At 43.5% G+C, this 23,138-nt stretch overlaps 1 protein-coding gene across 1 annotated transcript in view; it reads left to right on the plus strand.

Moving 5' to 3' along the window:
* The first annotated feature begins 3,044 nt into the window (after nt 1-3,044).
* Nucleotides 3,045-23,138, plus strand: part of LOC124711844 (sodium channel protein Nach-like) — a 158,680-nt gene continuing 138,586 nt past the window's right edge. The window contains exon 1 of the mRNA XM_047242069.1: nt 3,045-3,140. Coding sequence (XP_047098025.1) covers nt 3,046-3,140 — 95 coding nt within the window. The 5' untranslated portion in view covers nt 3,045. The remainder of the gene's footprint in view (nt 3,141-23,138) is intronic.

Consider the following 23,138-nt stretch of genomic DNA (forward strand, 5'->3'; position numbering starts at 1 on the left):
TTAACTCGACCACGGAGCTGAACCACAGTTAACATAGTTAAATAAACAGAAGTCTTGAATCAAAAACTGCTTAGCCACACAGAGGCATCCCTAACAAGCAGTGGCGGCGGCTGTGTAAGAGCACAAGAGCACGTGAACACCTTAGCTTTCGACACCTCCCTGATTTATTTGTTGTTTTTCTTTGACTGCTGTTAAAAGTAACATAGATCCTGCAGCCTGAAAGATACAACACTTAAATCTACTGCACTACTGCTTCTATAAAGCCCATGAAACTTGCCGGCCGCTGTGGTCTCGCGGTTCTAGGCGCTCAGTCCGGAATCGCGTGACTGCTACGGTCGCAGGTTCGAATGCTGCCTCGGGCATGGATGTGTGTGATGTCCTTAGGTTAGTTAGGTTTAAGTAGTTCTAAGTTCTAGGGGACTGATGACCATAGATGTTAAGTCCCATAGTGCTCAGAGCCATTTGAACCATTTGAACCCATGAAACTTGGCATCAGGGTTGCGAGCACACCTTCAGTTTTGCATGCCTTAAGGAGCTTTTGCGCATACGCAACTCGCGTGACATAATTGCCTTACGGGTCAAATACGTGCGGATTTGATATACAACGTGCACAGTTCGCGATGTGCACAGCTAGCCCTAGCCATTCAATTAGAAGCTTACATCAGTGCCACCAGATGGTAGCATACTGCGACGCACAAATCCCGCTAGACGATAGCATACTCCTCAGATATGCTAATTCGCTCACTATAAACCGTAGCAAAATTAGATTGGACGTCAGTATAAGGAAATACTGACAGTAAACATATACGAGGGCTGTCCAGAAATTAAGTTAGATTGATCGCGAAATGGAAACGACTATGAAAATCCGATAAAGCTTTGCAAAGATGTGTTGGGCAGTGTCTCTAGTATGACTCTAGGTAGAATTATGTCGCTCTTTTCATTCCTGAGCCCTTAGTGAGCGCGTAAAGATGTTATAGGAAATAGTGTCTCCCGCCAAGTACGAGAGCCTGGTGAGAATTTTCCCCTGAAGCTATGCAACCAACATTACATATCTGTCGTGCGGTTTCTTCTTCAAGACAATTCTCAGCCTCATTCTGCAGGGGCAATGAAGATGTTCCTGCATCGTTTCAATTGGAAATGTTTGGTTACCCACAATACAGCCCGTAATTGTCTCCCACTGAGTTTCATCTCTGCTCAAACGAACCGCTGGCTATGAAGACAACATCTTGGCACAGACAACGAGCTTTAGGCCAGCTTAGAGAATTGGCGGAAAGCACTGGCGGCTGCCTTCTATGCTGAGGGTATTGGAAAGTTGGTACAACGCTACGACGAATGTCTGAGTCAGAACGGCGACTAGGTAGAGAAGTAGCTGAAAGGTGTAGCTGTTACAAATGAGACATTTCTGATTTTCACTGTGATTTTCATTTCGCAACCAATCGTAACTTACTTTCAGGACAGCCCTCGTATTATGTGTTTCTGAACGAGTCATAGTGTATTAAGTCATGAATTTTATCATACACTAATCTATTTGAGGCGCTGAGAATCATAAGGGCCTAAAGCACATCACCGTCGATTGTGAGATTGTAGCATTCATTCATGTTTTTGAAATCTGTTGAACTTATGGTGAGTCAGGTTTATCTGTGCTGTAGGCCCACACTATATACATGAAAATACCCGAAAAGCTGTATCACTGGTTTCTCTGATATTCACTGAAATGTGGGATCGATGGCGGTGTGCTTTAGGCCCTTGTGGATCTCAGCGCCTCATTTGTATTCGAGTCAAGCGATCATGTTATTATACGTTACTACATGAGTTTAATCATTTCCACAAACGGCACTTTGTGTTTGGAGTTGGTTGTTTACTGGGCGGGAATCGTTTTTCATGTGCAGTGTAATCATGAACTACGTTGAATATAATTTAAATGCTAACAGAAAACTAAATTTAAATGCTAACAGAAAACTAAAGCTGTGAGGACAGGTCGTGAGTCGTGCTTGGGTATCTCAGCCGTTAGAACACTTGCCCGCGAAAACAAAGGTCCCGGATTGGAGTCCCGGTCCGGCACACACATTTAATCCGCCAGGAACTTTCAATCAGCGCACACTCCGTTGCAGAGTGAAAATCTCAATCTGGGGACAGAAAAGTAAATCACCAGGAAAAGTTAGCTGCAAAGGAACTGGGGACTCTGAGAACAGATCCTTTAAGAGAGTGAAGAAATCAAATAAGCGGGACTACAAGCGAACATTTAACAAAGAAGGGCACAGTTTGCACAAGTTGTTATGTGGGTGCAGCGTAAGAGTATCTGATTTTCTGCCCGAAAGTAAATTCGTGAACTAATACATCTGTTAGGGATCTTGTACATTTGTCCGAAAAAATGGAAAAGCACGAAAACTCCCAGTTATACAAAAATGCGAAATCGACAGTTGTGAAAGCTTACACACTATTTCGTCATTGCCCTAAACTACACTTAATAACGAACAAGACAACAAAATTCCACAAAAGCAATTCTTTCTCTTGTCAGATAAGCTATGCATCTTATTATCAGTATTACTATCATTTTTATAGCTGTTGTTGTTATTGGCAGTGGGTGTAGTTGTATAAGCTTTTTGATAAGCAGAAATGTTATACAGCATATGCTGCTAATTTCACACTCTCAAATTTATCTGAATCTCAAAATCTGTGAACACCCAGAATGTATACTGACGAGCCGCCACTGGCAACAAGCAACAGTAATGTGCTGTCTCTGTTTATGCTTTTGGGTGAGTTACGCAGTATTCTTCCTTCGGCTACGATGTGTTGATGTATCATTCATGCACACTGCGGCCTTGATGAGTTGCTTCGCAGTGAGCATATGGGCGAGAAAAAACAGCTATTCGTAACAATGCATTGATTTGCCTCTTTTCTGGTGTATATCTCACGCGCTGGTAGCTCATTAGCGATACTCCGAATTGATTATTTCATGCGCGTTGCGGCTAACAGAGCACAACGAATCTCTCAGTCTCTGAGTCCTACATGAGTTGTCACAGACAAGGAAAAGGCTCGGGAAGAATGCTGCTGTGGGAAGCAGTTAAGGAGTACTTGTCCACCTCGTCGATTCACGGTCTGAGATTCATTGTGCAATCGGGCCGTCATTGGACAGAAAGGTATCGCATTGCTTTAGAATAATAATTTGTGGCCGGCCGATGTGGCCGTGCGGTTCTACGCGCTTCAGTCTGGAACCGCGTGACCGCTACGGTCGCAGGTTCGAATCCTGCCTCGGGCATGGATGTGTGTGGTGTCCTTAGGTTAGTAAGGTTTAAGTAGTTCTAAGTTCTAGGGGACTGATGACCACAGATGTTAAGTCCCATAGTCCTCAGAGCCATTTGAACCATTTTGAATAATTTATGCCATCCAATGCCGTATCACTGCGGGTATGTAGGGTACAAATGCAAATGCCAATAGCTTTGAAATACTACCAAAATATCAAATATGTCGCTCCAGAATCAGGCGCTGTTCTACACGGAAAATTTTCAGCATTCCTGTCGAGCCTCAAACGAGATCACCCTTATGCACGAATGGTTGTATTTTTAGTGTTATAATATGTAAACTTAATCAGAAATGACAAATCAGATCGTCAACAGCTGCTATCATTACATTATTATTGTTTTATATACGACTTATTTCAAACATAAGCTAAATGATAAATGAAGTGAAGCACCCAGTAGGGAAGGAGGAAACAAAATGGTAGGGAAGGAGGAAACGAGATGGAACTTCACGTGTTGAGAGGACATGTGATTAAGGTTGTCATCTTTGGCAAGTCAAAAGTCGGGACACTTCCACCTTTGGCAAGTGAAAAGTCGGTAGCACTTAATACACGTCTCACGTGTCCCCCTATCGGCCCACTGCTGTGGCCGCCCCGGGTACTGCCTGCACTGAGGCTGACCCCTCACCCATGGTCGAGAGGGAGATTATTCCAAAGTCTGGCAGGCAGCGAAAGACTTCACGATGGCCCGATCGTAGGGCCTCCCCAGTTTGTTTGCCGAACAGATTTCGGGCGTTATCTGTGGCTGATGAAGTCTCTGAGCCGGATGCAGTCGTCCACCCTGTTCCAGAGTAAGCTTGTTGGCACGCAAGGTCTGGGCATTCACAGAGGGTGGGTTTGCTGTTAGGTGGGAGCTCCAGTGTTAGGCGCGTAATGGGGCTGCCAAAGAGGGGAAGGAAGCCAGTGTGCACTCCGTGTGCATACCGGGGGAGTCATTACGGATGTTTAAAAGGTGCTTCTGGATGCCATGAAGAGTACAGGTTGCAGCCAACTACAGTTGGTGGCTCATGACGGTATCAATGACGTGTGTTGCTTTGGATTGGAGGAGGTTCTGTCTGGTTTTGGGGCGGTTAGCGGAAATGGTAAAGATTGCCAGTCTTGCTTGCGAGATTAAGGCGGAGCTCACCATCTGCAGAATCGTCGATAGAACTGACTGTGGTCCTTTGGTGCAGAGCCGAGTGGAGGGTCTGAATCAGAGGCTCAGGCGGTTCTGTGACCGTGTAGGGTGCAGATTCCTTGACTTGCGCCACCAGGTGGTGGGTTTCCGGATTCCGCTTAATAAGTCAGGTGTCCACTACACACAGGAAGTGGCTACACGGTTGCGGGGGCAGTGTGGAAGGGACTAGGCGGGTTTTTAGGTTAAAGGCCTCAGGAAACCACAGAAAGGACGTCCATCTAAAAGGGGACAGGTGAAACACAGTAAGGTAGTTGTAGAAACAATCGGTATTGTAGAATGAGATTTTCACTCTACAGCGGAGTGTGCACTGATATGAAACTTCCTGGCAGATTAAAACTGTGTGCCCGACCGAGACTCGAACTCGGGACCTTTGCCTTTCGCGGGCAAGTGCTCTATCATCTGAGCTACCGAAGCACGACTCACGCCCGGTCCTTACAGCTTTACTTCTGCCAGTATCTCGTCTCCTACCTTCCAAACTTTACAGAAGCTCTCCTGCGAACCTTGCAGAACTAGCACTCCTGAAAGAAAGGATACTGCGGAGACATGGCTTAGCCTCAGCCTGGGGGATGTTTCCAGAATGAGATTCAGTCTGCAGCGGAGTGTGCGCTGATATGAAACTTCCTGGCAGATTAAAACTGTAAAGTTTTTGCTTTTGTTTATGTTCATCTTATACCTACCTTTCAAGACACTGTCCATTCCGTTCAACTGCTCTTCCATGTCCTTGGCTGTCGCTGACAGACTTACAGTGTCATCGGCGAACCTCAAAGATAATAAACTTAATAATACGAAATTAAATTGCACAAATTTAATTGCATAATTTTTAATAATAAACTTAATAATACGAAATTAAAAATTATGCAATATTAAATAAAACTGAAAGCCAAAAAAGGAGATATTGGAGGGGTCCCGTCGTACTTATATAGGCGCCTGGGACACTTATAGAAAAGTAGGAACAACACAAAAGCGTCACAGGTGGCAACCCTAATTGTGATGTTATTTCAGGGATTACAAAATCGAGTCAAATTTACAAAAAAAAAAAAAAAAAATCACTGTATGAATTCATTTATGACGTTGCACCACATTTGGTCCCGATGCTTGCTCTGATTCGGTTGGGAACGGGTTCGTAAGGCTTTTGTATCCCCTCTTGCGGCAAACTGTTCCACAATTGCTGTAACTGGTCCTTGATATCCTGGAGACTGGCGTTGGGACATACGTGAAGTCCGACCTGTTCGCACACATTTTCTACAGGGGACAGATCTGGATATCTTACTGGCTGTGGGAGTACCTCAACTTTGCGCAGGCAGTTCATACAGACATGTGCCATGTGTGGCGGACCATTGGCCAATTGAAAAATTGTACTATGATAGTGTCGATATGAGTTAACCATGAGGATGCAGGATTCTGTGACATACCTGTTCAACTTGAGCGTTCCATCAGACACTACCAGCCGGCGGTGGCCTGAAGTCATATTCCATGATTCCCCCCTCCGTGACATCAGGAGCAACACCACTATGCCTCGTCAAGACACTGGAAGAATGGGACCTCTCCTCAGGTCGCCGCCAACTCGTTGACGATGGTACTGCAGAACCACGATTTGTCGCTGAACACAATATGACACCATCCTTCAGCAGTTTTTGCTTCTCAGCCAGGGCACCACATCAAACGCAGCCATTTGTGTTATGGTGTTAACGGCAACCTATGTATGAAACAGTAATTCCCTAGTCTGACTGCTGCTAGTCTCTGACTAATGATGTGGGAAGACACAATGATGAAGAGAGTTGTTACGTATTCTTGGATGGAAGGTGCATATTTGAAGGGGTTATGATGTGCTTGGTGCACAATACGGCGATTCTCCCTTGTTGTTGTCAGACATGATGGACCAGAACCTTGGGAATGAGTACGCCTGTCCTCACGTTCCCATGCCGTCCAAAATCGGCTCACTGTCACATCCCAATTCCCTACAAATCTGGATATTGGATATTTTTACCAGCTGGCCAAATCGAGACCCGCAATGAGGCTCTTTCCAAACTCTGTCTAGCGCTGATAACGCTGTCACGTGAGTAGGCGGCATCTCCTTGTCCTTCACAGTGAACACTCATTATCTGACCACGCCGCCCATGTACCGTGTGGTGGTTCTTTTATGTATTTGTATTTATATGTTATGAATAGTTGGAGTTAGTGTTATTCTGCCTGCTTCACAACTGGAAAATTATTTACGTCACTGACTCATTGTGGTGCTTCTTGCATTTAATTTGCCCGATATGTTTTGGTATTAAAAGACACCACCAACACACAAAATTCCAGATGTATGGCTGTAGTTTTTATTTTGCTATAGTAATTAACTTTTCATAATTATTTTATAATTTTATGAAAATTCAATGCTAAGGAAATTCTCGCAGTTTCGTTAAGTGGGGATCAAAACAATTTACTGAAGTCACTTTACTCAAATATGATGCAATATTGGACAAACGGATTACTTTTACTGTTTGAAAGGGAGAGCCGCTAATCAGAGAAATCTCCTTCATTTAAATTTATCGTTATCATTTAGAACAATGGCGCTGACCTTCGCACCAGTGTTCCCCTATAAACTTTGCATAAAGCATTTAAGTCATTCACTTCATGAATATAGGATCTGTTACAGTAAACCATTAGCGACACGTTTGAGTAATATTTGATTATATTTAGGCTAAATATTAGATAAAACTTACACGTTTTCGTGCTTCGTTTTTTTTCTGTATAGTCATTTCGAAACCTTATACAGGTAGGCCGACAGCGGAAACACTACGCCGCTCTTCGGCCACAGATAATACAAGTAGGACATAAGAAGACATAGAAAAACAAACCAAACAGTGGATAAAAAACAGTAGACACAAAGTAAAATACATGGAGCCGTTCACAGGCGCAGTGAAAGAAAAAACGTTCATCACTAGCACACGAACATAGACGACAGAAATGACACATGTGAACAATGGAGCACAAACGACGAAACACTGAATCACTATCACAAAGGCACACATAAACACTGGCGACGATCTCCGGCGCACGAATGTTCACTGTTCATGTACGAATCCGAGGACCTGCCAAAGGGGAAAAGGTAGGGGAGGAGCGAGAGGGGGAGGGTGTAGATGCCAGTGACAGAGGAGCAGGAAGGGGGAGGGGAAGCCTGGGGGGAGAGAAGGGAGGGAGGAAGAGAAGAGGGAGAGAAGGGAGAGAGGGTGGCCTTAGGGAAAACACAGGGGGTGGAAGGGAAGGATCAAAGTTGGTAGGAGGGGAGATGGTGGGGATGAGGGCATCATCATGGTGGGGGAGTTGTCGGAGGCCACCTTGAGCAAGGGAATGGAGAGTGGAGAGATGGAGAGTGGGTGGGACGTGGGAATACAGGCGCAGCAGCCGTCGGGGGTGGGAAAGGATGCGAGAGACAAGCGGGTGAGGGGGATCAAGTTTGCGGGAGGCATACAGGATCCGTATCCGTTCGAGGAAAAGGAGGAGGTGCAGGAATCGAATGAGGTCATACAGGATCCACGTGAGGGAGGGGATGCGGATGTGATAGGTGTGGTGGAGCACATGGCGTTCCAGGATTTGAAGGGATTGTAAAAGGTAGGAGGGGCAGAGATCCAGGTGGGATGGGCGTAGCAGAGGATCGTGCCTCATCACAAAAAGGCTTCTTACACTACGAAGAAACAAAAGGGAAGAGAGAGCGATCCTTTTGCAAAAGAACAGAGATTGCAATTACATTTGTAGATCACATTAATTGATTAATGCCTTTGTTATTTTTCTGCGATAATGTTTATTTCGTTACGACGTCAGTTTTGTTATATTTGCGAAGTTATTCAATATCATTTTTATCACATTATGTGGCGTACCGCCACAACCTTACCAGACCTGGTAGCATGAACAACACCAATGCACTCTGTTGGCAATTCTACTTGGGATAGAGAGTTTCACTTCTAATCATTTACATAGTTACCAATTGTGTGTATGTGTGCGAAGTTACATTGACATCCTACCACATCTTCTGGTGCTTCATTTTGTTTTCCAAACAGTTTCTATCAACAACAGGTTGACATAGTACTCAGTTATAGCATCAGAAGGCAGTTCATTAATCTCAAACAGACAAACGACATCCAGAGATTTATGTGACATTTTCGTTTACTTGGAGAGATGCATATGGGGCCTGAAGATGGTGTAAGGAAATAAAATGAAATAACATCTTAACTTACACGGCTCTTGGTGAATTTCATTGGTATCGACAATTCAACCGTAATGGTGTTAAAGTGTGGCGCCTTGCGACGTCACCCTCTGGCTCAGCTAAACTGCAGGGATGGAGGCGGGCCAATATTGGCTGCGCTGCGACTTTCCTCCAACGATTTTAAAGAACCTATTTGGGAAAAAATCATACGCATCTCGTAGCCTTTTTCCTCAGCTACATGATGAACTGCCTATCATTTCATTAATGGTCATAGTTATTGTCATATTTCTATACCAGGCAAGGTACTGCGCGATATTAGAACGCTTTGCAATGAAAAATAGAGGTCCCTAGGAATCTGTGTATTAGACCATACACTGCGGTGTACGAAGTGCAGCTCAATGTTGAATTTTCTGTAAACTTGAGACGAGATCTATAACTATCGGCAGTCTCAAGAAAATGGATTGTACGTAGTGTAATCACTACCAGTTGTGTGCTCAAAAGATAGAGTGCAAGTGAAATATTTACAACAATCTTCATGTTTCATAAACAGTTCGAGATAACGAAACGATATTTTGACAATTGATAGCATGCAAACAGAGAGTATTTTGCCATGAAGGTATCATCCAAAACTTCCTTATCTGCTTTGGTATACAAGTGACTACAGATTTTTTCTGTGGAATATTGTAATTATTTTAAGAGCCATTGATAGCTCGTGAAATAAGAATTAGCATGGGTTTGCAACAACTTAGGATCATACTTTAACTTTTATACTGAGCACTAGCTTTTCTTAAGCTATTGATCTTACTCATCCTCAATTGTTTCATTAATGGTAGACTGTTTCTGGATTCTATCGCAGTTGCATTTGCAATAGCATATTAGCGAAGTGAAATTTTGCAAACCTCGCTGCGTTTTGGGAACAAAAGCTCATTTTGACATGGCAACAAGAGAAAGATAAAAATGGTATACAAGTCAGACGAAAATAAATTGTTCACGCTGTTGTAATTGCAGCGTAATCCTGTTTCCACTGCGATTTCAATAACAAACAGTTGACTGGTCGAATTACTTGTCATACTGGTTTCAGACTGATTACACAGGGTGACTCACTGTGTACAAACTCTACGGATTGGTGGATGCGGGGATATGGAACAAAAAATGTCTAATGAACTTATGTCCAGAAATTTATGGTTTAAAGAAAAACTAAACTCCTCCCGAACAGACCATGAAGGCCCAACGGAACCGACCCGCCGCCGTGTCATCCTCAGCACACAGGCGTCACTGGATGCGGACATGGAGGGGCTTGTGGTCAGCACACCGCTCTCCCGGCCGTATGTCAGTTTCCGAGACCGGAGCCGCTGCTTCTCAATCAAGTAGATCCTCAGTTTGCCTCACAAGGGCTCAGTGCACCCCGCTTGCCAACAGCGCTCGGCAGACCGGATGGTCACCCATGCAAGTGCTAGCCCGACCCGATAGCGCTTAACTTCGGTGACTTGACGGGAACGGTTGCTACCATTGCGGCAAGGCCGTTGCTGTATGATTTCCATGCTAGGGACCATTTACTCAGTCATACTTTGTTACAGAGACTGCGGTCTAATACGCGCTGTACCGTGCAGCCACAGTTACAGTATGCATGGTTTCCTCCTAGTGGGTGGTACTGTCACGCCCTGGCGCCCTCTCCTGCCATAGTAATTGGTAATGTTGTGTCCCATTCACTTCTCTTGCTGATTTATCTTGTAATGGATGTGATACAGCGTTGTACACAATGGCCCCGTATTGGAATCAATGGTTCCAATGGCTCTGAGCACTATGGGACTTAACTTCTGAGGTCATCAGTCCCCTAGAACTTAGAACTACTTAAACCTAACTAACCTAAGGACGTCACACACATCCATGCCCGAGGCAGGATTCGAACCTGCGACCGTAGCGGTCGCGCGGTTCCAGACTGTAGCGCCTAGAACCGCTCGGCCACTCCGGCCGGCTATTGGAATCGAGAGCTTGCCGAAAAGGTGTTTACTTACAGAAAGGCAAATGGCAACGGGCGGCGGGCACCAAGGTTGCAGCAGGAGGCCTATCCCCGCCGACAACAACCACAGCGTACAATGTTTGCAACAGTGTTTCGCCGTTTGTCTGAAACAGGGTCGTTTCAGGAAGCAGGAAATCATTAAGGACGTATCCGATGTGTTTGGACACCAGACAGGAAAATGTGATTGATACTGTGAAAGGCGACTGCCGTGTCAATACCAGGCGTTGGCTCTCCAGTATAGGGTAAGCCAGACGACCGTGTGGAACATTCTCCATGACAGTTGTTACTATCCTTATCACTTACAGCGTGTGCAGGGCTTATTAGCGATAGACGTTCCTCATAGTGAGCAGTTTTGTCACTGGTTTATTCGCCAGGCAACCAAGATTCCGCGATTTTTGTCATCCATCCTACTCACAGGTGGGACCAGTCTTCTTCCACGCCGCCTAACACGCAGGAATTATTGGCGTTTCCTGTGGGTGACTTTCCCGCCCCTACTGTAAGAAGTACCATTGATGATTCGAAGCGTTATGTGGCTGCTGTATGACGTTGCTCCAGCCCACTCCGCCTTTAACGTCCGGACGCATCTCAATCGTGTCTTCCCTCGTCGATGGATCGGACAATGGTGTCCAGTTGCATGACCCGCTCTTTCACCGGATCTCAACACGTGCGATTTCTGGTTACGGAGCCATCTCAAAAGTATCGTGTACGCAGAGCCTATCCCAGATGTGGAGACACTGAAGCAGCGTATTCATGCTGCCTTTGAAACTGTTCGGATGTAGCCTGGCTGATGTGAACACAGAGACAGAACATGCTATGGCGCGTACACACATGCGTTGAGGCATATGGAAACCATTTCCAACAAGTACTGTAACTGTGGCTCCATGGTACAGAGTGTATCAGACTGCAGTCTCTGTAATAATGTGTGATTAAATATACTAGCATGGAAACCATGCGTTTCCGAGCATAAGTTTATTAGATCTTTTTTATTCCATATCCTGTCATCGATAGATCTCTAGAGTTTCAACACGGTAGAAAAGATCACCATGTGTCGTAAGACAGAGACTTCGGAACCAGATTTTAAATTGTAAGACATTTCCAGAGCCAGATATGGATTCTGACTATAATTTATTGTCTATGAAGTGTAGATTAAAACTGAAGAAACTGCAGATAGGCTGGAAATTAAGAAGACAGGACCTGGACCAGTTGAAAGGACTGAAGGTTGTTGAGGGTTTCAAAGGAATCATTAAGCAACGATTATGTAGAAGATGGGCAAGGAATGCAGCAGATGATGAATGGGTAGATGAAATAGTGAAGGCAGCGGAGGATTAAATGAGTAAAAAATGAAAAGCTTAAAGTTTGAAGGAGTATGTAGAGGGTCTGTACAAGGGAGATGAACTTGAAGGCAATATTATAGAAATGGAAGAGGAGATAAATGAAGATGAGGTGGGAGGTATGATACTGTGAGAAGAATTTGGCAGAGCAGTGGAAGACCTAAGTCGAAACAAGGCCCCGGGAGTAGACGACATTCCGTCATGACAACTGATAGCCTTGGGAAAGCCAGCCATAACAAAACTATAAGACGGGTGGAATACTCTCAGACTTCAAGAAGAATACAATAATTCCAATTCCAAAGAAAGCAGATGCCGACAGATGACAATGTTGACTGGAATATTCTCTTTGAAATTTTTAAAGTAGCAGAGATAAAATACAGGGAGCGAGAGGCTGTTTGCGACTTACAAGACGGCAGTTAAAAGAGTCGAGGGAGTTGAAAGGGAAGCAGTGGTTGAGAAGGGAGTTAGACAGGGTTGTAGACAATCCCCGACGTAATTCAATCCGTGCACTGAGCAAGAAGTAAAGAAACACACAGAAAAATTTGAAGTGGAGATTAAAGTTCAGGGAGAAGAAATAAAAACGTTGAGATTTGTCGACGACATTGCAATTCTGCAAGAGACAGCAAAGGACTTGGAAGAGCAGTTGGATGGAATGGACAGTGTCTTGAAAGAAGGATGTAAGGTGAACATCGACAAAAGCTAAACAACGATAATAGAAAGTAATCAAATGAAATTAGATAATGCTGAGGGAATTAGATTAGGAAACAAGGCACTTAAAGTAGGAGATGAGATTTGCTATTTAGGCAACAAAGGAACTGATTCTTTTGGAAATTTGTGGTAAGATGCTGTGGGACCAAACTGCTGAGGTCATCGATCCCTAAGCTTACGCACTACTTAATTTAACTTAAACTAACTTACGCTAAGGACAACACACATGCCCGAGGGAGGACTCGAACCTCCTTCGGGGAAAACCGCGCGGACCGTGAAAAGGCGCCTGAGACCGCGCGGCTTCACAGTGCGGCTAAAGCAACTGATGATGACCAAAGTAGAGAGGATATAAAATGTAGACCGGCAATGGAAAGAATAGCGTTTCTGATGCAGAGAAACTTCTTAACGTGGAATATAGATTTAAGTGTTAGGAAGTCTTTGTCTGCTATGTAGCCATGTATGGAAGTGGAAAGTGGACGATAAGCAGTTTAGATAAGAAGAGAATAGAAGCTTTTGAAATGTGGTTCTCGAGAAGAATGCTGAAAATATTCAATGATGAGTAGATCACGTAACTAATGAGAAGGTATCGAATAGAACTGGGGAGAAAAGAAATTTGTGGCACAACCTGGCTAGAAGAATGGATCGGTTGGTGGGACGCGTTCCGAGACATCAAGAGGTCACCAGTTTAGTATTGAGGGCAAGTGGAGGGGGAAAATGGGAGGTCAACATCGTAGGGAAAGACCAAGAGATGAATATAGTAAGCAGATTCAGAATGATGGAAGTTGCAGCAGTTATTTGGAGACGATGAGGCTTGCACAGTATAGGGTAACATGGAGAGCTGCCCCAGACCAGTCTTCGGGCTGAAGACCACAAAAACAACAACTGCTATAACCTGTTAATATGATCGTTCGCAACCACGCTAGCTGCATCTTACCAAGTCCCGCGTTTGTGTGAAGACTACAGCTGTAGAACTATAGCTACCCTACCGCACTGTGCCGTCGGCTAGGAACCGCCACCACTGCCACTGCCCCCTCTCCCCCTCCCTCTATGGCACCATCTGCGCATTCGGTGGCCAGGGGTAATGCTGCATGCACTCTGGAAGGCGATTCACAAATACGGAACTTTCCTGCATGAGAAAATATCACCTATATCAAGGAGAAAGCCTAACTCCGACCATATTTAAAATAAATAACAAAATTATGTAAAGCTTAGAGATATTACAGAGATTTATGCTACACGCGAATTTCAAAAGTTTTACATGATTTGTGCAGAAGGTAGAGACTTTAGACTTTGGAGTTCAATGTTGATAAAATGGCAAAAAACGCCGTTTTCCGAAACTTATACATAGCGAGAACAATCAGCCGTGGGACAATGGTCCCGTGAAAATTTGTAGCAGAAGCATGACCATCCGTTAACTCTACCAATGACAGGAGCTGCGAATTACCGTGCCATCCGATCTGTCCGACTGCAGATTCATCACTTAGACATGAGCTACGGCAACTTGCCCGCAGTCCGACTGCAGCGCCATCCAGCACGAACTACCGAGTGGCTATAATTAAACTTTCCCTATTTAATACGTTATAACACAGAAACTAGTCACCGCACAAGTACCAAACTTGGTAGCATTAATGTCCAGAGTATGGGGTGCATGATTTCCATGCATCACAGCGTCACCATCCACTTCCAACTATGGACACCAGCTGCCATGTTCAGTCATCGTGATTCATAGTCTCACACACCTGACCAGTCGCAGTGCATTTCTTGACGTGTCAACATGAGACTGGTGTCAACATGAGATTGGACGAAAGGAGCAGGGCATTATCATGTTATCAAAACAACAGTAATGCTGGAGCTGCGCTTCGAAAATATCGCTGACTGAAAGGATTATGGAAGGGTCCTCTCTCCCCACCTGCTGTGCGTAGCATGATGAAGAAGTTCAAATCATCTGGAGAGCTGTACGTCGCTCTGGGAAGAGACAGACGTCCGATTACACCGCAGGTGGTTGATGAAATAGCTGTTGCTATGGCAGACAAGTGTGCGCACAGCTCCTCAGGCAGAGTGTGTGCTGTGTCATGACAGTTGGAGATCCCGAAGTCCACTGAAGGTTCTTTGAACCATTCTCATATGGCATCTGTACGAAACCCATATCGTACAGCAGCTTGCACCACAGGACGCACAACGACGTGCTGACTTTCGCTCTCCACTTTCTCGCAAGGATTGAAGTTGACGAGGGCTGGCCCTGGACCATCCTATGAACAGATGAAGCTGATTTTTCTCTGACGGATGAGGTGAACACAAGGAATTCGCGGGTGTGGGGATCTTCACCTCCAGTCACTGTGCAGGAAGCTCCTCTGTGTGGTGAAGGTGGCACCATATGGTGTGGCTTGATGGCTATGTCCATCATTGGCTCATTCTCTTTTGAACAGGTTGGTGCTCAAGGATCAAATACGTGCATTGTGACTGGCCAGTGTTACTGCGAGATGCTTCGCCAGCATGTCATACCTGCTCTACAGGAGAGAGACACACTGAACTCAGTACTTTTAATGAAAGATGACCGTTTCTAAATGCTTGGCCGGCACGACCACCTGATCTCACTTCCTGTGATTTCTGATTGTTGGGCTATATGAAGGACAGGATTTACCAGAGGAACATTCACACATGTGCTGATCTGAAGCGCAGCATATCAAGAGAGGTAGTCAGCATACCTACGGATATGCTTCGTTCTGCTATGCAGAATGCAAACCAGACTCTTCTGGGCACTGATGGACGCCGTATTGATCCCTTTTTGTATCAGTAAAGGTACCAGTGTCTAATGGCATGATATACCTTAGCAGCACATTAAAATTGTTCAAATGGTTCAAATGTCTCTGAGCAATATGGGACTTAACATCTGAGGTCATCAGTCCCCTAAAACTTAGAACTACTTAGTTCAATAAGCATTTCAAATACTCATCTTATTTGCTCTAACAATAGAAAGTCTCTATCAATTGTCTGCCGCCATCTTAACAATTATCTCAGCGGCAAATTCAAATTACGCAAATCTGCAGACATAAACGCCGAATGTTATACAAATGTGTAAAAATAAATGTACACCGGTGGTGCCGAACTCATTTTAATGAGAATAATTCGAATCAGATTGGTTCTTTAAAAACAGTGCTCATAGCACGATCCTTATAACAAACTTTTCTAGCTGATGTGTGGAGCCGAAATTAATTAACCATGAGTTGCGAAGAATATTGTTTCAGGTAACATACGTCAGTGTTGTGCGCGGCTGACATTCGGTGGTTTTAATGATCATTTTGCTGAAGATAACTGCTTCCATCATAATCAATAGTTGTATAGGATATGTTGTATGAACTGTGATTTAGTGACACTTACACAACTTACAGACAACACTTTAACACGACGTTAACTTGGAGTTCTTTAGCAACTTGACCAAATCTTTAGCCGGGAGAAAAATTATTTAGTAATTGCTCAATGCAATAAAATAAGATTATCATTTTCATTTACAAATTAGTTAAATACCAAACCACTGAATAACACAGCGAACGCCACATGCGTCTCAACTCCTCTGCTCTTTATTTGGTAACTCATTTCCTCTTCTAAAGACCTATTCAAAAATGTATCACAGTGTACCATTCCATGAAACACAACGTTATTAATTACATAACACAACATTGACGTTGACACTCCCAGCGCTTAGTGCAGATACTCGGGGTAATGGAACACATCCACGTACTGACGTTGACAGAGGATAAATGTAAACATAAGATGGATGCACACCCGTCATTCCGTCAACCATCGCAATTGAAGAGTTGTGTGAGTAGAATGTACACCAACGAAGAGAAGGTATAAATGCTACTCATCTATGGGGAATGTAAGTTAGCGGAACAGTAATTGCGATACTGTTGTGTTATGTACGAGTGCATTTAGTACGGTAGTTTAGTCCTTTTAAATACTGTTGTGTAGAGTAGGCATACAGAAAAGGCTGTCCTCCCTACGAACTGCATCGACACAACGTTTCTTTGATTGTTGTTGTTGTTGTTGTTGTTGAAGGTAGGCGAAATGCTACGCCGGCAGCGGAGCTGTATAGAGGGCGATATCTTGACAAGAACCCACCTTCCCGATGTATGTTTCCTGGTCTTGCAACGCTTCAGGAAACAGGAAGTTCCAACTCACGACAACGCAATCTTCGTAGCACTCGCACAGACGAAGCTGCCGAAGTTACTGTTCTCGCTTCCGTTGCTATCAATCCACATGTGAGCACACGACAGTTTGAACACTGGATTGGCATTCCTAAAACCAGTGTACACCATATTCTTACACGTCACCGGTCCCATCCTTACCATGTATACCTATATCAAGAATTGCATGGAAATGATTTCCAGAATCGTGTACAATTCTGACATTGGGCACAGCAGCAAATCTTCGACAACCCGAACTTCTTCTCCAATGTTCTGTTTACCGATGAATGTTCCTTCCCAAACAAAGGACAGGTAAATACAAGGAACATGCATTATTGGTCCAGCGACAACCCACGATGGCTTAGACAAGTGGAACATCAGCGTCAATGGAGAGTTAACGTCTGGTGTGAGATGCTTGGTACTACAATTATTGGCCCTTATTTCATAAATTGTAGTCTGAACGGCACAACTTCCTCAGACGAATTCCTCCTCCTCTTCTGGATGAAGTGACGCTAAGAGCCAGAATGCTTCTGTGGTATCAACACGATGGATGTCCAGTACATAATGTCCGGCGTGCACGTCGTGTTCTGAACGGAAGGTATCCTGCCAGATGGATTGGTCGAGGAGGAACAGTTACTTGGCCTGTTAGGTCTCCTGATTTAAATCCTCTGGACTTTTTTCTTTGGAGATGCATTAAAGACGTTGTCTATCGCAAAATCCCAACAACTCCAGAGGACATGTAGGAAAGTATCGTGCTTGCTTGTAATTCTCTTCAGCAGGCAACACTGGAAGCAGTAAATAATTCTTTCATTCAACGAGTGCACCAGTGTATCGGTGTCCAGGGTCACCACTTTGAGCACCTTTCAATGTTCTACTCCTGGGTAAAGGTGCAGGAGGGGCAAAGTCAGTTTTGTGTTATGTTTTTACTTGGTTTGTTTTCTGACAACTCCAGCAAGTGGATGAGTTTGTGATCCCGGGCTCAAAGTCAATGTTGTGTTATGTAATTAATAACGTTTTGTTTCAGTGAATGGTACACTGTGATAAATTTTTTAATACGTCTTTAGGAGAGGAAATGTATTACCGAATAAGAAATACAGGGTGCCATTTAAAAAAGTCATTCCGCTGTTCATATCTTTGTAGAAAACAACGCTACAACGAAGGCAATCATGCTGATTGATGTCCCCCTGACGGCTAAAGAACATTTCCTTGAAACATTTTGTAATTTGCATCTGGACAGTTATTTAGGATGGTCACGATAAATGGGACACCCTGTATATAGGGTGAGTCACCTAACATTACCACTAGAAACACCTCCCAAATCACAAAAAACACTGAAGAACCAATTCCACAGACCGAAAGTGAGGAGAGAGGCTGATGGAAATGGTTATACAAACCATTGAGAAATGCACAGAAGTATGATTTTCAACACATACTTATTTTTTTTTAATGGAAACCTGTTATTATCTTAGTACAACTGAAAATAGAAACAAATGCTTATTCAATGCCGTTTGTTATACTGTAAAATCTTAAGTACATCCGGAGTCATTTGCAACGTAAAGTTGACGCTTGAAACCTCAGACGTTCGGTCGCGTGTTGTAACAGACAAGATATGTAGGGGTATGTTTACGAAGACTACGACTTTTACGCGTTTGGTTATCTCAGTGTCTGCATGCAATGCTTGCTGAATTAGTCCTTGTACTCTGAATGACTGTAGTACAGTGTGCTACCGGACGTCTGTGATAGCGTACTGTACACAGGTAAGAACAGAAGTACGCACACTAGGAACGTGAGAGGGTCGCCAAGTACAACAATGTGCACAGTGTTGTAAGAATTGTGAGAATGGTTTGTTTTAACTCTGAAAAGTCAGAGTTGATACTCATCTATGGCGAGTGTAGACAAAATGCAGCTGCAGCCTGCAGGTTGTATGCAGCAGGGTACTCGGACAGATATCATCCAACGCGCCGCATATTTGAAAACATCCACAAACAATTGTGTGCAACAGGTACGGTCGTAACACGCAAACGGATCCGTAACAAACCCACCACAGGAGAAGCAGGTGCAGTTGGTGTGTTAGCTGCCCCCCCCCCCCCCTCCCAGAAGATATTCGCAGTTTTTCACTAGTTTACTGTTTTATTTAATAAGAAATGCTGCATGTTTTTCTCGGATTGTACAAGTGCATTCTTGTATTTAAAATTTTTATTGAAAGCAGTTTTTCACTGGTTTACTGTTTTATTTAATAATAAGTGCTGTATGTTGTCTCGAGTCCTTGTTTCCTGAGACTAGTATGACCTGCCCCCCCCCCCCTTCCCTAGTTCAGATCCTGGGAACGCCCTTCTCCATCGCCACAAATTTCACCCGTCTCATATGTCCCAATTATATGGAGACGGATTTAATAATCAAGTGAATTTCTGTCAATGGGCTTTAACAGAGAATGCGTTGCAACTCTCTCTGTTTACCGATGAAGCAGGTTTCACAAACCACGGGGCAGTGAATTTACGAAATATGCATTACTGGTCTGTGGACAATCCTCGCTGGCTTCGACAGGTAGAGTGACGGCGACCATGAAATGCATGGTGCGGAGTAATTGGCGACCATCTCCATGATTCTCACTTCATTGAAGGCATCCTAACAGCTACAAAATACATCGAGTTTCTACAAAATGATCTGCCAACATTGCTAGAAAATGTCTCGCTGGAAACGCGTAGACGTATGTGGTATCAACGTGATGGTGCTCCTGCACATTCCGCAATGAACACTAGGCTGACCCTTGACAGAATGTTCGACAGGTGTTTCATAGGACATGGCAGATGCATAAATTGATCCGCCCGTTCTCCTGATCTTACGCCTTTAGACTTCTTTCTGTGGGGTACGTTAAAGGAGAACATGTACTGTAATGTGCCTACTACCATAGAGAACATGAAACATCATATTGAGACAGCTTGCAGCAACATTACAGCAGATGTACTGCATTGCGTAAGACATTCGGCATGCGGTAGATTACAAATGTGTGCAGCAAATAATGGGGACCACTGTGAATATTTATTGGCGTGAAATGTCAGGATACACTTTTTTACATTATGCAATTGAAAACAAAAAACAAATTTTTAAATTTAACTACATTCTCATGTTAACTTACATTTTCTTCTAACAAATCAGTGCCGTACAGTATTCTTCAGAGAAAAAGACTAATAAAAATGTTAGCATGTGGACGTAAAATGCTATTCAAATGGTTCAAATGGCTTTGAGCACTATGGTACTCAACTTCTGACGTCATTAGTCCCCTAGAACTTAGAACTAGTTAAACCTAACTAACCTAAGGACATCCACACATCCATGCCCGAGGCAGGATTCGAACCTGCGACCGTAGCGGTCTCGCAGTTCGAGACTGCAGCGCCTAGAACCGCACGGCCACTTCGGCCGGCCAAAATGCTATTCATGTCTCTTCTGTAACTACGTTACATTACTGTTCTTTTTATATCCCTAATCAATTCGGTTCTCTCCGATACACACGACTGTACTGCAGAGGATTTAGTCAAGCGTCAACTTCACGTTACAAATTATTCTGGATGTAATTAACATTTTACAATGTAAGAAACGGCATTGATTAAGCATTTTTTTCCATTTTCAAATGTGCTAAAAAAAATAACAGATTTGCGTTTAAAAGTACATAAGTATGTGATGAAAATCATACGTCTGTGCATTTCTCGGTGGTTTGTATCAACCAACTGCACAAGCCCCTCTCCTCGCTTTCGGTCTGCGAAATTGGATATTCAGTTTTTGTTGTGGTTTGGGAGGTGTTTCCTGTTGAAATGTTAGGTGACTCACCCTAGATCTTTCCCAGGGGGAAAAGGCGCCTGGGAAACTTAGTCTGCCACTGTCCCCCTCCAAGCACCACCGTGGAAGATAGGCTACCTACATTCTGCCTGCAGTTAGGCCAGTAGCCCAATCATGGGCTGCGCCACAGGTCTTAATTTCATATGAAGACGTTCTGTGTATTATTCTGTTGTAATTAAACAATTTATTATTATATTCAAATATAATACATAGGAAGCTAAAATCTTATAGATTGTTAGGACTCGTCGTATTTCTTCTACTTGATCAATGTTTTGGCCCCTTCCACTACGATCTTCTTCAGAATCCTCTGGTGTCCACAGTTGACCGAACACTGTCAGAGACCAGTGTCACGTCATCTTGTAAAGGTGGAGTTTTGCTGCGCTGATGCTGGAGAAATTGGATTATTCGGTAAAATTCCTTTGGTTATGATTGGTGGGCTATCGTCATTGGATAGTAAGTGAAGCATTCCCGTCCTAATGCTGAAATCATTGGGTAGAAAGGGATTCTCCTGCACTTGTGCTGGAGAAGAGTTATTGGTTAAAATTCTTCCTGCCGCTGGGGCCATCAGGACCATCAGGATCGTGTGTGTGTAGCGGTGGTGGTGGGGGGGGGGGGGGGGGGGGGGGGCACCGGGGTACCTGGCCCAGGCGGCAATTTCAGTAGGTGCCAAATTCATATTCCTGAAGAAAAAGACCTTGTTTCACAAAGCAGCTAACTTCCAGCGCACGTTGATCTAACAATTTCTCACAAGATTTTGAAACGCATCCTTGTTGGTTTCTGAACATTTTTGAACACATTCTATGTTGATATCTGAACGAAACGTAAGTTGATTTTTGAATGCGTGCATAGTGAACGTGATGTCTCTATCAGAGGGAAATTCCGCTCACGTCTAGAAATAAAAACTTTCCCGCACACAAAAGAGGACGGGGCTGTACGAGCTGAGCTGAATGAACCTGAACGGATGAATGCCAATCGCTCTTTATTGTGGTTGATTAGGTGTGCGAATGATAAATGTTGGTACAGTTATTAGCGAAATCCGTAGACTCAGACTACCAGAGTGCAAATAAATGACTACCAGGAATAACAGGTAAGTGAGATTGTATATTATCTTCTTGGTGTATCAAAGAAAATGAAATGTTGACAGAAAATTTTTGCCCGATCGCTACACTACTAAGGGCCAGATGTACAGATCCCTGTTACCAGCCGCTTAAGTTCTATTCTTGGAATAGCCTGAAAAACGCGTGTTTCGAAGACGTAATGACGCCTAACCGGAGAATAAAAGCTGGATAACTAAAGTGGTGATTTTGACAGGGTTAGTGAAATTAAGCGGAGAATAAGTTTTGACAATGGCAGGAATAGTTACAGCATTAGTGATGGCAAGATTGTTTCTTAGAACAAGGAGGGAGAAGAAACGGGGAGATCACACAAATTATGTGGAAGAATATAGCGATTCCAAATTTATATAAAAATTTCGTACTACTACTATTCGATGTCATACTCGAGAAACTGGAGCATTTGAATCAAATGTGAAACTATTTCCTAACATTATTAAAAGGTTTTCCTTCTAGTGGATCTAATAGGCATTTGATTTGGTATTTAGTGAATTATATTCTGTCGTGCTAGAAGATAGATAAAAATGACCATTTGTGCCAAAACAGTTCGCTTACTTGGCGTGTGTTACCGTTGCTGCAATATTAAAAATGCGTATTTCGTTTTATCTAGCAGGTAGTGACAAAACAGACGTAATTAAATAGAGAAACTACACCAGTCTTGGATACTATTCGTATTAACAGCTTTTTCAGTATTAGACAACGACATTTTGATTTTTCATGTAGCAAAACGGTTGACGAACTTTGATAAAGTAGTAGATTCTTTCACAGAAAGCAAATCACGCCATGTAAAGTTGTAACAAGATAGGATAGAAAAAAATGCTGGGACCTAAGGGTTGAAGAAATGTGCACTGTTTTGCTTGTCTCTTGTCTTTAATGCTTTTATATTTCCTGTGTTCAGTTTTATGTCACATAAAAGAGAAAGTTATTAGCTAATAGGTAATAAAGAGGGCAAATTTTCTGAAGAGTCCTTATTCTCCCGGTCACAAATAATCCCACCCAGTATTAATTTTGAGTTTTTTTTTAAGGGGGATAGAATGGTAAACAGGCCGACTGGGAGTAGGAGTGTACCAAAGGACATTTTAATTTCCACTGTCCTGAATATGGATTTGATAGCTTCCGTTACAAAACATACACGTTTGAATTCCACAGCGCGAAACACAGTGACGTGCGATAGAAGTATGCTGTGTGAAGAGGCGTGGCACTGCACATTGGCACGCTTAATACCAAATAACATGTCTTACATTTCCTCGAACATACATGTTTTGTATATCAAACTCTTCTGAAA

The sequence above is a fragment of the Schistocerca piceifrons genome, chromosome 8 (genome assembly GCF_021461385.2).
Source record: "Schistocerca piceifrons isolate TAMUIC-IGC-003096 chromosome 8, iqSchPice1.1, whole genome shotgun sequence".
Taxonomy (NCBI): Eukaryota; Metazoa; Arthropoda; class Insecta; order Orthoptera; family Acrididae; genus Schistocerca; species Schistocerca piceifrons.